At 31.8% G+C, this 18,873-nt stretch overlaps 1 protein-coding gene and 1 long non-coding RNA gene across 6 annotated transcripts; one reads left to right on the top strand and one right to left on the bottom strand.

The window, feature by feature from the left end:
- Positions 1–497: 497 nt before the first annotated feature.
- On the top strand, positions 498–9,792 carry LOC107999731 (transcription factor MafB). Of its 3 annotated transcripts, none has more exons than XM_017059745.3 (5): positions 498–1,803; positions 3,602–4,124; positions 4,693–5,021; positions 5,985–6,450; positions 7,185–9,792. In XM_017059745.3, the coding sequence occupies exons 1-4, from the start codon at positions 1,720–1,722 to the stop codon at positions 6,375–6,377; spliced, it is 1,329 nt and encodes a 442-aa protein (XP_016915234.1). In that variant the 5' UTR covers positions 498–1,719; the 3' UTR covers positions 6,378–6,450; positions 7,185–9,792. The 3 variants fall into 3 exon arrangements, with proteins under 3 accessions (XP_016915234.1, XP_016915235.1, XP_061932746.1); XM_017059746.3 differs by having other exon boundaries at positions 504–1,803; positions 4,693–5,012; XM_062076762.1 differs by lacking the exon at positions 498–1,803 and adding an exon at positions 2,952–3,027.
- A 2,580-nt stretch (positions 9,793–12,372) lies between these two features.
- On the bottom strand, positions 12,373–14,904 carry LOC114577770 (uncharacterized). 3 transcript variants are annotated; one of them, XR_003698099.2, is made up of 4 exons: positions 14,403–14,904; positions 13,536–14,320; positions 13,038–13,223; positions 12,373–12,754 (listed from the first exon to the last, which is right to left on the bottom strand). It is a non-coding gene; the product is annotated as an uncharacterized LOC114577770 (long non-coding RNA). The 3 variants fall into 3 exon arrangements; XR_009830385.1 differs by having other exon boundaries at positions 13,536–13,818; positions 13,940–14,876; XR_003698098.2 differs by having other exon boundaries at positions 13,536–14,847.
- Between the last annotated feature and the right edge of the window lie 3,969 nt (positions 14,905–18,873).

Raw genomic sequence — 18,873 nt, 5'->3', positions numbered from 1 at the left:
CAAAATTAAAATAAATGCTCAATATTTTAATTATCAGAGAAATTAAAAAAATAATTCTAGTTATCCAACGATAGCAATTATTTATCTTCGACGATTCTCGCGAATTCGTGTCGCCAAAATGAGGTCACGCATTTAATCTCGCGCTTCAATTTCCCTTTGCGAAATTTTTCCGGATTCAAATCCGCCCGCTGAAAACCGGTCATTAACTTTCGCGTTCCCTAATTCCGGTCGCGCAGCCGTCAGCATATTTTATCGGCATGTATCGTCGTTCCTTGTTTCAAATGCGGCGTGATAAGCCTAATGATGCCTTAAATCGTATCGTTTTCTCGCAATAAATTCCGTATTTTCCGAATTTTCAGATCGTGGTTGCTTGATAACGGACCATCCCTTATGTACAAATCGCGGCGCTAAATTGAAAAATTTCGAAAAAAGAGAGCAGAGTAAGTACACGCGGGCAAGGATCAGGAGACGATGTGCGCGCATATTATGAAAGAGTGGGGGAGAGTAGCAGCGCGTCTGTAGAAAAATTATAATAATCACTTTAGAAATTAATGGTACCTCCGCGAAGGCACGGGAGATCCGTGCCGGGAGTGACAAGGTGGACCTCCGTAGTGGGAGCAAGAGTAGAATGTGCAAATGGCGACTCCTCTCTCATCGGACCAATCGTTGCACGCGTTCGAGGGCCGAGTAACGTTGGCCACACCCATTCGCGACGCCAACGTGTCCTGCGCGTAGAGGTATTCTCACCCACACTCGCCGGACCAGTCACCACTCGGACGACGTATTCAGCTTACCACACACGTCTTCTTTTTCTTTTCCACCGGATCCCCGGCTTGTGACGTACACGCACGCGAGAAAAATCGCGATAAAACAGAAGATAGTTTTTCGCCGATTTTTTCGCAACGAATTTTATAAATTCTTGTTGTACTTTCGATCGGGCGAAATAATTTTAAGTTCATTGATCGAAAGGACTGCGAATTGGGAACAGATTCGCTTTTTGGCGGGAACTTCTCGAAAAAGTGAGCCGTGAGTGACAGTGTTGTCAGTGTTGTCAAAGACGCGATAGACGTCTAATTGAGCGACTCGATCAGTGGATTTTTTGATTTTTTAATCAAAACGACCGTTTTGTGGAATAATTGTGTGATAAAATATACGTAGTTCGTAGAAAGTGATTGACTAACCTCTTATAAACACTTTTCTTATTTGAAAAGAATATAAATTTAATAATCTATTAAAACTCTATTTCATTATTTTACACTTCGATATTTATTGAAGTTTACCAATTCCATCATTCTCTAGCATCTGTCTAGGGACAACACGTTAACGACGTGTTTTTGAAAAACGCGTATCATATCAAGGATCAACGAAAATAATTACTAGTTATTTTCATTTATTAGAGAGAAAATAATATAAACCAGTGAATATTTAAAGTGAAAAATTGAGAGTTTAGCTCACGTGGCGTGTATTGATAATCGGTATCACGTTTGCGAGAAGATCGGGAACAGCGATTTCGGTAGTCGTTAGGCGGAGTCGTCTGGAAAGGTGGTCACGACGCAACAAACGGTGACGAGTTGTCCAGGAGGTGGCGAGGGCGGTGGCGGCGGTGGTGGTGGTGGAGGTGGTGGAAGCAACGAGAAGACGTTCCCGTATGCAGCCACAACGGGCACGGTAGAGGAGGTGGAGGCGCAGGAGGTGGAGGTAGAGGTCGACGAGGTTAAGATGGAAGCCGAGGAGCATCTCGCGAGGGAATACGTACAGGAGTTTGTTCTCGATCATCTCGATCCCGCCGACGTCAAACGGGAGGTTAGTGATTGATTATTACCACTACAGATCGTACGTGGTACATTCCATTTCTTTCTTTATTTTTTTTATAATTATAATTGTGAGTGGTTTTATCTTATATGCGAAAAATTGAAAGTTTCGAACGAAAATAATTTTTCAAATCAATTTTTATTTTTTTCTTTTTGCTTAGAAAAGAAAAAAAGAATAATTTAACATTTCTCTAAAATAATGTAGTCGTTATAATAATTAAAGAGAGGATTGAATCTCTATTTAACTTTCATACATTCAGTAATGAATTTACATAAATATTCTGGCTTAATGGATAATTGAATTTTATTTTATTTTTCGATTCTGTGATTATTTTCATTTGTATTTATCAGTTTATCAGAGATAATCCTGTATCATTTAAATGATAATTAAACTGCGGATGTTTTTATATATTTATGAGAAATTTAAATGGACAAAAAAATATATAAAATGGACAAGCAAAAAGATATCTAAAATTAATATCTATTCAAGTTTTTTAATTTATTTACATTTTTACTTTATTTCATTAGTGTTTGTAAAATTAAAATTTGCAGCCGCACTTTAATAGATAATTTATACAGGTTTTAAAATTTTATTCCGTTTCATCGTACATTTTTCTTTTCACTTATAGAATTAATATTATTCCTTTTTACGATTTTATAAATTTTTGTGATATAATTAAAAAATATTTAGTAAATATTTAATTTATTTAAATGACGATTTTTTTTCACAAAAATAAAATATATTACAATAAATATACAATTTTTAAACAATAAAAATCTGTGATAAGATATTCAAATTACATACATTAATGTTATACTAATCGAATATCTGTTGATTAATTCGAAACTTTCATCGAGGAGAGTCCATTGAATGAGGTCATTCACAAGTTAGTTTATCATGTTTTTTTTTCACACAGAGACAACAAATTAATTCATGTGCATTACACGCTGAAAATTTCCACTGAAGTTGAGATTGTACACATATATGTATATATAAAGTCACGTGCGCCGTTTTGCATTATATAAGTTTGAAATTATTACATTGTATATGTATGTAGAAAAAAACATGAAACACATTTCTATATGAGTACTGGTTCATATAAATATTGAACACTTTTCATATTCATTGGAGATATTAAATTTATATTCAGTGTTATTGCATACATTGTACGTTTGTTGATTGAGAATACGATATTTATATTCTTGGGAATTAGATGTAAATGCAATTGCCACATATAATATTAAATCGAATAATTTTTAAAATTTTTTCAAGATCTTCCAACGTTTTTGAAACCTGCAAAAAGAAATTTGTATTTTAATCGAATTTTCGTTTTTTAATTATAATAATTCAATAACAACTTTAATTCATATTAACATTTAACTTTACATTATTATACTTATTGCTTAAAGTCGTTTATTTCTGTTCAAAAATTACGTAACTTCTATCTTTACTTCTTTATTCATTACCACGATACATTACCATTTGATAGCATTTATATGTATTATAAATGAATACTGGAAGAACATCGTCATTCACAAAAGATTATTTTTCAATAATTTTCATATTTACTTACACTTTATTGTTTCCAAGATATCAACAATATCTAAAAGTAAATCCAATTAAACGTAGAAAATCATTAAAATTAATCTTCATTTAATCCAGGATTTTCTAACCTCTTTTTGCAACGTTTATAATAACTCTTAATACTTTTCCTAAAAAAAAAAAAAAAAAACTTAAGAGAAAGAAAAATGAAAGAAAGGCAAGAGATTAATCGACTGTTTCGTTTCAGGTACGAATCAGCTCCCCAATGATGGTGAACGGTAGCGTGGTACAATTACCTGGCCAGGTACAAACTCAAGGCCTAGCTCTGGCGCCTTTGACGCCGCCGGCGCACGAGCTCGAGCAACCTCATCCTTTATACGGGCAGCCGCACATCCAAGTGCAGCACGGTGTCCTGGTGAAGGCACCTCCGGGTGCAGCTTCTCATCTGACAACCCTTTCGCATCCTGGAACACCACCGGATACGCCTCCGGTTTCGGCGTCCCCGCCGCCGTTGCAATTGCACAGGAGCGAGCAGGATTCGCGCGAGAGAGGATTGTTCCTTCAACTACAACAACCTGGCTCTATCGTACAGGATGAGATGCAGCCCGGCACAGGTGGCATGGGATGGTTGACGCAGTCTCTTAGGCAGGAACCGCTCGATCTCAGACCTCATTGTCCTCAGGAACCGCCGGAACCGCATCACGAAGCTTGGCCGAGTCATCATCATTTCCAAGATCTGCAACGTTTGCAACGTTATCCCAGACATACTGGTGAGTGAAGGAATTTTGGGAAATAGCAATAACAACAAGAATTGAGACACTAGAAATACTAGAACTGAGGAAAATAGATTTTTGAAATGAATAAAAAGAAATAATTAATTTAATATTAATATAGAAGTTTGTGAATAAATTTCTCTTTGAAATGGTAATAGTTACGTAAAGAAATATAGATATTATCGTGAAAATTATAAGTTTGTATTAGAAATGTGTAATTAATGATGATCAGTGATTGAAAATTCAATTTGGAAACATATTGCACATTGATCTTACGAAATTTCTACGAATTTGACGTTGTATTTATGTTTTTGTTTTTACGTTTATGAAAACATAACAAAAAGTTATTATTGTTACGAAAAATAATAATTTTGAATATCGTTTAAATATAATATAAGAAACATAAAAATGGAAATAATAGATATATTTATTTTGTAAATAGTAGATTTATATTTATACTTATATTATTTAAAAAATTTATTTTTCTCGACTCCGAATAAACGAATTTCCATCATTGTTCTTTAAAAAGAAAAGTACTCGAGGTTAGAAAATGTTATTGTCATAGGCGGATACATCACGATGTCAGGCCACATAGAATACTGTGGAGGTGCTGGATCAGGCGGCGGGATGCTTCCCGCGGGCGGAAGTGGAATTTCAGGAATGGAAGACAGTATGCAAGGGATACAAATGCAAAGACCGATGAGCGTTTGTTCAGTGAGTTCTTGTGGCGCTAGTGGACCGAGTCCAGCCCACAGGACAGGGAATGGTCTTTATCCAAATTGCGGGAATAATAATCCCCAGGAAGAACTCATGAACGACGAGCTGCTCATGTCGCTTTCCGTGCGTGAATTGAACAAACGCCTCCATGGTTGCCCGCGGGAAGAGGTGAGTCAGGTCTCTTACATTTTTAACGACACTTTCGCATAGGTAATGCCTCGCCTTGGTTTCATTCACAAATTTTTCTTTATTTCGCCTCTCGTTCTCGCTCTGATTCTTTCTAAGTTTTTCTTTTCAATTCAATTCTTTTTTATCGTCGCAATAATATTTACGATATGTTATCCGTGGAAATCTTTTCGAAAAAGGTAAAGACGAAATAATTGTGAAATCGATAGGATTCGTAGCTAGATAATTTTAAGTGAAACGAGAGTGAATTGGTATCTGTGGCTGCAGTAGAACAAGTCGTTTTTTCGTCCGACACGAATCGTTACTACGTTCGATACACGTCGAGTGTAAATTTCTTTCTTTTTCAATATATCAATTTGCAGTTTATGAGATTTCTATAAACTTCTCATCTGTTATACACATTATTTTATCTTATATATTAACATTTGAAACTCTTAAAAGACTTGGCCTACGAAATAATTTAATTGTTGTGTTGGATACGAAAAGGTTAGTTCATTTAAAAACGAAATATTTCAATATATTACGAATACAATGTTTCACGAATATCTCATTTTCATTTGTAAATTACTTAATTACTCACCTTGATATATTAACGATAAATGTAGATGTATTTTAATGAATCTATTAATTTATCATTTAAACATTTTAAACACAATAATATTCAAACGAATCAGTGACGATTCGATCCGAAGTTCGATCAGTTCCGATTATTGCCGAGTCGATCCGAAGTCGAACTACCACTTATATTTATATCTCGAATCGAGTTTCGAGATTAATATGACAGTACGTATTGAGATTTTGCTTGATCCTGTTCGAATTTTAGCAGCTTCCAGTTCACAATTAACAAAACTACATATAGGAATAACAATCGAGCAGACAGAACCAATTCATCTCTTATTAATCCGAGATCTATAACGAATTCGTTCGTAAAAGGAATCCTCCTGTTTTGCGAAGGTCGTACGCCTGAAGCAGAAGCGACGTACGTTGAAGAACCGTGGCTACGCTCAAAATTGTCGTAGCAAGCGACTTCAACAACGGCACGACCTTGAGACAACAAATCGTAACCTGCAGAACGAACTTCAACGGGTAAAAATCGAACTGGCACGGGTCCAGCAAGAACGCGATCTTTATAAGCAACGATGCGAGATCCTGAGAACACGGCAAAGCCACAATCATAATCACAATCACAATCATCATCAGCAACAGGCATCCCAGCAGCAACAGCAACCGCAATCACAGCCGCAGCAGCATCAGACGCAGAATCAACCGCAACAACAACCACCACAACAACAGCAGCCGCCTCAACAACATCAACCGGCGCCTGCCAGTCCAGAAGTCTATCTGTGACATCGACAGCGCCGAGGAGGCGCTTGCTGGACCTGAAGAGATATCCGTCGTGTAATCGCGAGATTCTTGATTGGTAAGTAAAAAATAATATTTTTTTTATATTTAATTTTATACTTTCTTATAATATAGATATAATAAATATATTTTTTTTATTTCAAGTAGAAATTTTTTTTCGTTATGGAATTCGTTCTCTTATATGTTTTTAATAAAGATCCTCGATTTATAATTATAATATTTGAATGAATGAATATTTCTTGAATTTCTATAGTAATATTTAAAAGCTGGAGTATTTGTAAAGTTTTTTGTTGCTTATTTTTAATGGAATATTTAATGCTTAATTTTATAGTAGTTATAGTACTTTTATTTTATAGTAACTTTTATTTTATGTTATTTCAAATATTCTATTTATATTTTTAAATTATATGATAGAATTTTTATGCTTTGTATCTTATTATTACATATTTTTGTCAAGAAGAATATAATGTGATTGTTCGAATGGGATTAAAGCTGTCGTTTAGATTTTCTATCGGATCAACTCGTAATCCTGCGTAAATCCTCGTATCATGATGAAAATCCTTTCAGCTTTACATCTCATAATAGCTATATTTATAATCTTTTCATAAATAATTTTGATTAAAATTCTGATAAAAATTTTGTAACTTTTGTTTATTCTTCATTAGATATAATTTTCGCAAAATGTTTTATAATTTTTCTCCAAATAACGAATTAAAATAATTATTATAAATATTATATTTTTCGGGGAAGAAAAACCGTAAAGATGATCATTTTCCAAAATTTTGTTCACAGTGACATACCTGTGCGCGTGGGTTGAAAAAAAGAAAGACCAGACAAGCAACCGGGTATACACTTCGAGAAATGTGCGTTTCTTATTTTCTTTCGATCTGTGACTTAAGTCTTAAGCACATCTTTAATCTCGTCTACGTGTATATAGTGTTTAGTTCTTCCATATTTTTTTCTTATGTATATGTATAGATTTGTTAAGAGCTACGGCAAAAAAAAGAGCCTTGACTGTTAAATCGACTTTGTAAATCGCGTATGAAGTTACCAACGCAACTAAGGTATCATTAGATTAAAAATAATTAGTTCTATTCTCATAGATATAATATATTGCTCGTGGTAGACTGGACGTCTTTACCAAATATTGTACCAAAAAGGGAATAAACAGAAGAAAAATAGAAGCGAATCGTATTTACTTTGTTGTAGCGCAGCAAAAATACGAAGTAAGAATGAAGCTCATGCTCGAAAATCTATCGTTCAAGAGGTTTAGCATTTTATTGATTGTTATTTAATTTATAATCAACATAATTTCTTTGATACGTTTCGTCGCGAATAATTGATTTGAATAGTCTTCGTTGCTACTTGTTATTTTTTATTATTTTTGGTATTAATAATATTAATCTTGTACTAGTGGTGCTGGATCATAGGAATGCGACAATTTAGGTTATGTTATTTAATATATATATACAATTTTGCAATAATACAAGATTTTTTATTGTTTTGGATTCAATTATTTGGATTTAAAAAAATAGAGTATTATTCTAAGATTAGACTAAGTTATCGATTAAAAATATATTTTCATTTTTTATAAATTTTAATAAATATATAAGATATTTAAATAAAAATGGGCATGCATAGCTTTTTTTAAGAAAAAAAAACTTCTTAGATAGAAATGAATTTTGAGAAATATAAATTATAGTGAAATATTTAATACAAAATAAAGTTAAATGCCCTAAAATTAAATAACCTAATCTAAATCGTGTTAATTACCTGTGATACCAATCAAGAGTTATTCATCGTGTTAAGTACGATATATTCAACGATATTTTCATTGATTTAATTTTTAGAAACCACTTAGTTTTTTATGTAAATGACAAATATTTTAGAACATTGCTTATAAAGTGGAACACGCCTTATATATTCTAATTTTCTTCACGCGTTGTAAGAAAAAGACGATTCAAAGAGAGATTAATAGATTTAGTATGATTTACTTTTTTTTCTATTTTTTTTATTAAACAGAAGATGAAACATTGGATAGAAATATACGAAAATAAAGCTTAGATAGCATTAGCTTAATATTTTATCTCACCCACTTTTTTTTAATTGTTCCTTTTTTTTCTTTTTATTCATTGTGAATAGTTATGTGTGTGGAATATAATATGTAATATAATTTTTTGAAACTATTATTTATTGTGATGAAATCAAAATTATACATCTTATTATTAGGACAATTATTCTACAAATTTATACAGAATACTTTCAAATAACCATATAAATCTATCAAGAAAATCGTCAAATCTTTCGTTGGTTATGATTGCTTAATTTTTGCGGCCTGATCATTTTAAATTCGGTCAGCTTATTGCCATCTAGTAGTTAAAACGCTAATTAAACAACAAAAATTAGATAAATCCAAATCTATCGGTCTAAGCGTGTTTTCACTTATCTACCAAATATTGCGATCCGTATTTCGACGATTAATCGGTGAATAGTACGAATCGTTGTGTATTTCTTTATCAATGAATATCATTTATATTTTGTTTCTTTTTTATTTTTATCGCGATAACTAATTCTTACAAATTAGACGTTTTATTTCATTTTGTCGTTTTGCGATGCGAAATCCGATTCGAATCGCGTTTCAAAGATCGCATCGTCCAAATAAAAAAGTGAAATCTGTTTCTGGCTTCTATTATATTAATATCTATGACATGTATAGCGCGAATGGATTGGTAATTATCCGTTTTCGATCAAATTCGAAATGACGAACATCGAGAGCCAAATGGATCTCAAGAAGATAAAAAAATAAAAACGCGTACTGATACATTTTCATTACGCGAACAGTGATATCGATTTTAGTACTTATGGCACAAATTGATTTGTATACGGTAGCTCGATATAAATTATTGGCCAAATTTTAGATTTCTTTTTAGGTAGTTCTTTAGAAAAGAAAAGGGGGCTACGTTATATTTTTTTGCGTTGAACAGCGGCGTAAATTTTGGTGCAAAATTTTTAAATGATTATTTAGTGATATATAATAACTACGCGATAATAAATTATTGAAAAAAAATTTTCGAAAATGAAAATTTTTAAAAAAGAAAATTTTATAGATAAACAAAACTTTTTTATTCATTTTTTTGTTTAATTTGTAATTGTATGAGTGTAAAAATGATAAGATATCTATTTGATACAAAAATTACGCCACTGTCATATCAGATGACATATGAAGTACTATATTATTGTTTTATCGTGATTGGATTACTTTAGGTCGTTTCTGTCGACCGAGAATGTTTCCAATTCGATTTAAGAATGTTTTAATTCCCGTTACATCTTTTCATGTGTATATAAAATAATTATTATACTTCTTATTATAAATAAATGTCGATATCGGCAGTTTCAGATACATCTGCCTGTCTTTTTCACCCGTATATTCTCTATAATCGTATCCTATCCTTTAGACATCTTACATTTTAGAAAATGAAAAATAATCTTCATTGTAAAAATATAATCGAATAATCGTTGAGATAATTTATTACAAAATAGAAAAATTTTCATTACATATTAAAAATATACATTAAATATCGGATGTTTTTTCTGATTTTATTATTAAAAAATTCAAATTTTTATTTAAGAATTTTTATTAAACCTAACCTAAAAATTGTCAAAAATAAATATTGTTACAAGATTCCTAATTTTGATAAAAATTAATAATATTTTTTTTTTAGAAATAAAAGAATAATATTGTTCTTAATTAAAGCGTACAAAGAAAGAAAAAAAAAAGATGATAAAGAAAAAAATTGTGGTAGGAAAAGTTCTGGTTAACGGCGGTCCGCATTTCGCATGATTCTAGGTGTAACGTGCAATGTGCAGGCTCAGCATTTTATTTGAGAGGCAGACACGAGCATTGGGTATGGAATCCCCTTCATTCTTTTATGCACCAACAAACCTTCTTTCGTCTATCTCTTTCTTTGCCATTCTCATTAACCTTCCCGTAACTTTGACCAACAAATATTTGCAACACGTGCAAGTATCAGTTTCGAATTACTATATAATCAACGTGACGATCGAGCGAATTAAAACTTCATGATTTTTCATCCAGATAATATATTTTTTAATTTCTTTTCATTTAATTTAAAACAATTAGATTTAAAAAAATTAAATTTCTTTTCTTTTCATTTCTAATTTCGATATTTACATTAAAATTACTTGGAAAGAAAATAATTGGAGTGATTCAAAATTGAATAAAATTAAAATTAAAATCTTTATTCTTTTTTTTTTACTGATTTTTTTTATTAATCTTTATATAGCATAATTATAATATAATTATAATATATAATATAACATAATAAAATTGAAATAATTCGACCAATTTTAAAACGAGATACCAAATTAAATTAATCTAACCTAAAATTAAAATTTTTTTTTAGCTTTTCCTTTTGTCAATTTTCTTAAAATACCTAAATTTTAACTAAGATCAATGATCAAAATTGTAACGTTGAACAATTATAAACACGAGATTTATCATTTTGACATGTTCTATTTTCGAAAATGAGAAACATTGGCACGCGTTTTCACAAAAGCCGCGAATGGACGTGGAGTCTCGTCGTTCTCGGCTTCCCTCACTTTATTTGCAACGCCGTTTCTGCTGACACCGCCGTTCCACGATGAATCCATCGAGATGGAACGTTGGTAAACAAAACGTTCACCTCTTTCGGTGAAACCCGTAGCGTGGAATAGAACGGTTCATAAGATCGTGCCCCGTGTATACACACATACATATATATCCGTGAAATTACGAGCACGAATAATTCGGCGGATATATATAATCTCGGATATTCAGAAATATAGAAAAGCCTACACGAGAATTAATAACGCATAATTAATTGGCAAATCGCAAATATTATTAACGTTTTTATACAATTGTATAATATTATACAATTATATGTTTTTGTTTTCACATTTTTTTTAATTCAATTTTTAGAAGCCTTTTTTGTTTTAATTGAACTATTTTAATGTTGAAATTATAAAAATATATCAAAATGATTTTAGATTTTTTATTTTAATGGAAAGATATAGATATTTTTAAAAAAGTTATTTTAACATTATAACTATGAAATATGTTAAAGTAACGAATTTTATGCTTTTTTTAAAAATTATATATTTTTTAATATTTTAATTGCTTAACATTTTAATTTATAAAAACATGATATATAAAAGACGAGAAAAACGCAAAATGATACTTGTCTTTTTTCAAAATGATATCAAATAAACAAACTCTATAATAATTTATTTTTATTATGTCATTTTAATCCTAATTTTAAATATCTTAAATTTCTCAAATAATTTTTGTAATGTAAATACTTCTAACTATTATAGAAATATATCTGAAAATACGAAAAATCAAATTATAGTAACGTTTGCAATAGGTGTCAAGCAGGAAGGTGGATAAAGTTCTAACGAGGATTTAACTAACTTGTCCGCAGGGGTCGGTTGACAATGGGCTTGTCTTCGACCCTCGCCAACTCTGAACAGACGTCGCTCGTCACACTGACAGATTGACTGATCGCTACCTTCTACTGGTGTTTCATTCTCGTTGTTAGCATTGAAACATCTCGTAATAACGCTATTATTCGTTTAATCGATTATCGAGGATAGATGTGAACCAGAAACTTATACCATAATGTTTATATAAATACAATTGATAGTAAAACTCTTGAAATTTATTTTTCATAAATGCATTATCCATTGCATTATTAACAAATTATAACTTTCATTATTAACAATCTTTAAAGAACTGATATATTTAAGATTAAAACTTTACTTTCGAGTATTCCTTATAAATACTCCTTTGCATTGAAAATAATCTGACAATTTTTATTCAACGAACTTTATCATATAAAAAATATCTCAAGAATAATTTTCAAGAATTGTACGCAAATATATTCATATAATTAAAAACTTATAATGATATGAGTAGTATCTATTAATATTATAATATCATATCTATTTCACAGAGATAATATTTAGCTTTACAGTTTCAAATACATCCAAAATCATCAATTCAATTATGCGAACAATTGTTTAATTTTTTAATAATCTCTATCTTCTAACTTCACTATTTTTAAATTATCATCTATTCGTTCTTCAAATCGTTTTCATTTTTGTCTATTTCTTCTATTAAGAAAGAAAGGGAAGATGAGTTGACCGAATGTGTCAACATTCACGTATATGCATCTGGCATCGTTTCGAAAAGAGAAGATAAGAGAGCTGTAGAGTGGTTGCAGGCTCAAGTTTCGCTCGTTTTATAACTCCATTCGAACGCATTATGAAACGTTTCGAGCACCCAGCCAATTGGCAAGCGATACCTTAAAAAAAAAAGAAGGAATGTAAGTGTGTAGGCGAATAAGGTTCATAGGTAGATTCTACATCGTACGGGTATCGAATGAAGCGGATGGACCAAGTATGTAGCGGGGAAGTGAATCGTGGCACGAAGGACGAGCGAGAGTGAAGAAGGGAAGTGAAAAAGGAGGCTGCAGAACGAGTTGGAGGTGAGATGAGCTTTATTGTCAAGTCACGCGGGCATCGTGGCCTATCTCTATCTACCGTCGTCACCCCTTGTGCCGGCTTTCCTCTATGACACCCCCTTACCGAGTGACGTGGATGCTGCTGCCTCTTCCATCAGTGGTCGTATGTAATGTAAGTACATAATGATTCTGTTCTGTACGTGCATCATCTCGTTCACCTACCTTTTGTGTATCGGTAAATTTTAGATAAACAGTGGCAAGTGTGTATACGAGTCTTGGATCTTATATAAAGGTTTCGAATCTTCTAGAACTAAAAATATAGTAATCAAATTAATTTACGTTTTTTTAATTTTCAAAAACTGAGAATTAACGATTTGCATTTAAAATAACGCGCTTCATCTCATCAAAAGTTATTTTGATTTTACATCAGATTATACATCATTATCAATCATATAGAAAAATAATGTGGAACGAATGATCATAAGTGGTTAAAATAGATGGAAAATGAAAAATGAAAAATGAAAAATAAAAAATGGATAAAATCCTTGATCTTCGATTCTTGTAAATTCAAAATAAATATTCTATATCATAATTTAAGAACATTGAAAACTTGAATACATACGGTAGAAGATGTTAAAATGTTTCCAGTGTATAATGAATCGTTTTCTTACATCTTGTTTACAACTATTAATCATATTTCTTTCGAGGGATTGATATCACGATTATAAATTATCACAGACCACACACGTATGATAGTATCAAGATTGTTCTTATGTTTGCATTGCTATGTTGGTGGTATGATGTCATTTCATTGATTATATATAACAATGCATAAAGATATTATAATATGCGGTCATAGATATTTATAATAATAATAATAATTTTTTTCTGTAATATCTCAAAAACTAAGAGAAAAAGTTATCTTCTATGACACATTTAAAAATCATCGAAATTAGATCAAAATAGTTTTTATGCAACTTTATTGGAATCTATTATATTTAGGTTAAGTTAGATTAGATCACTCACAATATTTAGGTTAGGCCTCGGATTAAAGTCTAAGAAAAGATCACAAAAATAACAATTCCTTCAAAATGCTTCAAGAATGTATGCAGCCATTAATAACAGTACCAATAATAACAATAATTCATTCCTTCATTGAATCTAAGATTCTTGATCACTTATATAGATTCCGAGTAAGGAGAGTACGAAGGTAAACGAAACGAAAAGAACGAATCAATCGGTTTTTCTCATTTCGTCTAGCAGCTTTAAGCTAGTGACGTCACGTTTACTCTCGCCGCGTATAGAAGGTGGAGAAAGGGAAGATTTGGCGACGCCAGCATCTTTCGCTTCTGATGACGGTGTAGGTTCGCAGTGGTTGATGACGCGGCACATAGGTTATATCCGTACCTACATACAATTGTGTCGCACATACATATAAGTGAAGGAACACGCGTGTATACATGTCGATGCACACACTATCCATATTCACCGAATAAACGAATGAACGAAACCCGCCAGTAGAACGCGGAACTAAGGAGATCACGAAGACAGCCACCTTGACCCACTCTCTTCGTAGACGACTCGATCGACGATCCGTGTTCAATGGTCGCGTCCAATGCTGCTATGGAAATTCACGATGTTTCCGACCGACTGAATAATTTGTTTGTCTCTTTGACGCTTCGATGTTCTTTGTTTTTGGTCTTAGATTTTTAGTTCATTATTAATGTCGATTTTATTACTATTATTTAGTATTGAATTATAATTCAGAATGATTATCGATGATTCGATATATCGATAATTGTTAAGATATTTATAATAGATGAAAATTTCTGTTTCTTCTTCAAATTTATTATCAAAAATATTGTTAACGATTATTATTATGGATTAATCATATTGCATTGAATTTTCAATTTTATATATCATTAAGATATCGATAATATATTAATAATAATAGAAATAGATTACAATATAATTTTTCGATAAAATTAATTTATTTTTGTTGAAATTTATTACAAATAACATTTTGAATTATATTTAATAATAATTTCGATTAAAAATCGAAACTCTTTTCATTCATTAACGATATTTCAACTATATATTATCGATATATTGAAAACTATATCAATAAGATATCGATAATCGATATTCACAATTTATTTTATTATAATTGACACGAAGCTGAAAAATATACCTTGTAACGATAGTTAAATGATTTAAAAGCGAAAATTTAGAAAAATGTAGAAAATAATTATATTTTAAAAATTTAGAAAACGTAAAATCTCATTTTGAGAATTTTTGAAGAATAAATGAACAAGTAGAAACAGTTTCTATGATATTTCCATGAAATCATTATGTTAATACAAATAGTATAATGACCCTGAAGAATACTACCTTGACCCAGTCGGACAGTTGGGTCGTCAAATAGAATCGATACTCACTAATCAGATCAAACTACCCTTCTTTTACCTACCTTCTCGATGACCATGTACATAATTCCGAACTTCGTTTGCGAATACTTCATGCTTTTTCCGCCTTAAAAACCGTTCATTCTTCTTTAAGAAACGAATTTATCGAATCGATCATTATCACGTTGATAATTTATCATATCTAGTAATATTATCATATCTAGTAACAATAATTTTTATTTTATATAATAACATAAAATTACTAAATTTACTTTATTGAATTTCTTACACTATTATATTATATCACATTCAATTATCTTTGTAAATAACTTATTTTAGTTGCATAAAAATCAACAATTTATTAATCATGTTTATAAACTCGTATAATTTCCAAAGAAACTAAAAGAAAACACAGATATCGTTCGCTTCTGTTCCCGTTCGATCGATATCTCCTTTCCTTTATTCCTCGTCCTTGGTCGTACGAAACATACGCTGGACCTTACGGTCTGTCTTCCGCCCGTAAAAGGGACGAGGGAACGACTAGTTCCTTCCTAGGCGTATACCAACGGTGATTTAGTGAGATCCGATCTGCGAGTGGAGACCTGAGACCGATCAGTTTGCTCATAAATATTAGGTTTTTTTTTTTTTCTATGCATACGGAGACGTGTGTGTTCGTTCATTTCTACTTTTTTTTTTCTTAAAGAGTAAAAATAACCCATTCGAAAGCTTTGCGACCATTGGCCTTACCATCCTTCTTCGACGTCAAATTTCTTTCAATTCCACTAGACAGTGGAAATTTATCCTTTGCACTGTCGATAACCCTTTTGGTAACTTTTTCCATCTTGATGGTAAAAAATATCACTAGAAAGAAATTCGATCATACGGTACTATAACGATGTTTTCCAATTTAAGAAGATCATTTTTTACGATCGTGGCAATTTTTTAATTCTCTTTTTAATTAGTATTAATTTCTCTACTCTAGATTTGCAAAGATTTAAAAAATTTCGCAATATATTAATTATCAATTAAATCATTTAATTATTCCTATCAATATTGCCATAATTTAATAATAAAGATTTAAATACAACGATTAAAAATGTAAAAAAAATTCAATTGTCCAAGAAAAAAAAAATGAAAAAATAAAAACAGGAAATATTACAATTGAGACGAAAAGAGAGTTCGTGGATTAAACTGAAGCCGATCTAGAGAAGAAGAAGTTTAATTTCTCGAAAGTTCCTCGCGATCCCCTCGGTTACTTATCAATTATAATTATTATAGGGCGTTTGGCAAATGAGGAGGCGAGGATGGTGGTGGTAATAGGTGGCCCGTTTCTGAGGCGCTACCTTAACTACACTTTTATAGCGCTTCTCGACTTTAAACGGATAATTTTTATCCGCTAAGCCTCCGTCGTGGATTCCACCCCTCCTCCTCCTCCTTTCGGCCAACTGCGGCGTCACAGGGAGGTGGGTATACCGCCCTCCATGTCCTGAGCGACCCCTCATAAAATTAAGTCAAACAGCTACGGGGTGCCGCCACTCGTTTTTCCCCGTTAAAAGAGGAACACACAGAAGCGGTACTGGTTGCGGCGAGCTGGAAAGAAGGGTGAGACTTCGATTGCTCGGGGTGACGTTGATGACGCCCACGCCAAAAGTCATCCACGTACGATTCTCCGGGAATTATGCATTCCTTTTGCATCGCTTTTGGCGAGTTTTGAATTAGGGGAGGAAAAAATTTTTTTTTTGTTGAAATTCGTACTTCGTCATGATCAGAATAAATCGAGGAATTATATATTATTTTTGTGGCAAATTTCAGATCAGTGAAAAGAGAAATTTTTTTTTGTCAAAATTTGTCCTGATCTTTCACGTTGATTGTTATTATTTTTAATAGATTATATTTAATAATTAATGTAAGAATTACGCATTCTTTTGATTTTAGATTAGAAAAGTTTCTTTTTTTGTTAAAATTTAAGTTTTATTATTTTGTGTAAATTGTTATTAGTTTTCAATTATCCTTAACGAGATGACGTTAACATCGCCAAAATGCTCGAAAATATTATACATTGTTTTTGTGGCAAGTTTCAGATCGAAGAAAAATTGTTCTTTGTTGAAATTAATATATAAATATTTTTACAGTGATGTTTCATGTTATAACTAAAAACTTATTAATAATGATTAAGTTAATGTCGTCAGAATAGTCGAGGAACGTATATTGTTTTTGTATTTTCATATTCATAATTAACAGAATCAATTATTATCCTAATTAACTCGAGAGCCAATTCTTTGATATATGTTTTATGTTTCATAAATACGTACAAAAAAAATTACCATTATACCGAAAAACGTCGAAGGCATCGATTTTCAACCCTTGAACTCGTTGAACTTGAAGTCAGATCGGCTGGGATACGAACGATTCTTCCCCGTCCGGTCAAATGGAATTACTTTTATCGTGGTGGTAGACGACGATTCGATTCATGGTCGTTGATGCGAGTCGGAGAGACAGAGATAGAGACAGAGAGAGAGAGAGAGCGCCACTGTTGCGCGCTACGTTTCGCCAAACCCAGATTTGATCGTGTTTTCCGGCATTACGCCGTCCAACTCCTTCCTTCCTTCCTTCCTTCTCCTTTGCGGAGCATCGATCACTCATCGCCGTGATTGACGAGTGATATCGTTAAAGGTTTTAAGACCCCCTTGGAGATGCGTGCGATGCGCCAGATGATCTTGTTAAACATCACCCCTGCGATGCGTTCTTTAATCCTCCCAGCTCGCAGCTTTGTACATATTCACTTTCCACGTAAGCGCGATGAAATATATTCTCTGTTGTAAAACGCGAATCAGAAATTCAATATAAAATCGGTAAATTTTGAAATGATGATGTTGATAAATCGTAAGATAATCGCAATTTTAGAATTATTCGAAGCAAATTGTAGTAGTAGACGAAAGGAAAGTAATAGAATTGGTAAATATCAAAAATATGGCAAAGGTACAAATTACTTTCAATGTACTTTTTAACTAATTGTAACGTAAAAATAAAAAGTATATATAAAATTGGATGGAAAGAAATAAGAGCTAAAAATATCTAGAAATATAAAAAAGAGTATTAAAATATTGAAATATTGATCGAAATTAGAAATACACGATACCACAAAAATGCGTTCGATTACTCAAAAGCATGAAAATTCAGCCTTAAAACAGTATAAGTTTCAATAATTAATAGCTACACGATATAAATATCGCGTCATTAAAAATAATTCAATTATTCAATCTACGAAAATTCACATATTATTCCTTAAATACGTTTTAAATTACACACAGATTTACACACAACGTTTTTTTAAGTTCTAGTAGTTAATAGCGTCATTGATTTATTATAGCGTCATTATTTTTATTAATTGAATAATTATTCAAACCCACGAAAGTTCACATATTACGCTCTAAAGTAGCTCTGTCACTTTAAATGCTAAGTTCCAATAATTAATAACGCGGCGCTAGTGTCGTATCAACGATCCATCATGGCGTCATTACTTTTCTCGCGCGTAATGCGTCATTAAACAAATGA

The sequence above is a fragment of the Apis cerana genome, linkage group LG6, assembly GCF_029169275.1.
Source record: "Apis cerana isolate GH-2021 linkage group LG6, AcerK_1.0, whole genome shotgun sequence".
Taxonomy (NCBI): Eukaryota; Metazoa; Arthropoda; class Insecta; order Hymenoptera; family Apidae; genus Apis; species Apis cerana.
The sequence above is the reverse complement of the archived record's forward strand: the minus strand, read 5'-3'. Positions and strand labels throughout refer to the sequence as shown.

Bases quoted from the DNA above. Each gene is read 5' to 3' on its own strand.
- LOC107999731 (XM_017059745.3), top strand. From the start codon at position 1,720: ATGGAAGCCGAGGAGCATCTCGCGAGGGAATACGTACAGGAGTTTGTT. The intron at 4,125-4,692 runs GTGAGTGAAGGA...TTATTGTCATAG, and splicing joins ACGTTATCCCAGACATACTG to GCGGATACATCACGATGTCA. The intron at 5,022-5,984 runs GTCTCTTACATT...TGTTTTGCGAAG, and splicing joins CGCGGGAAGAGGTGAGTCAG to GTCGTACGCCTGAAGCAGAA.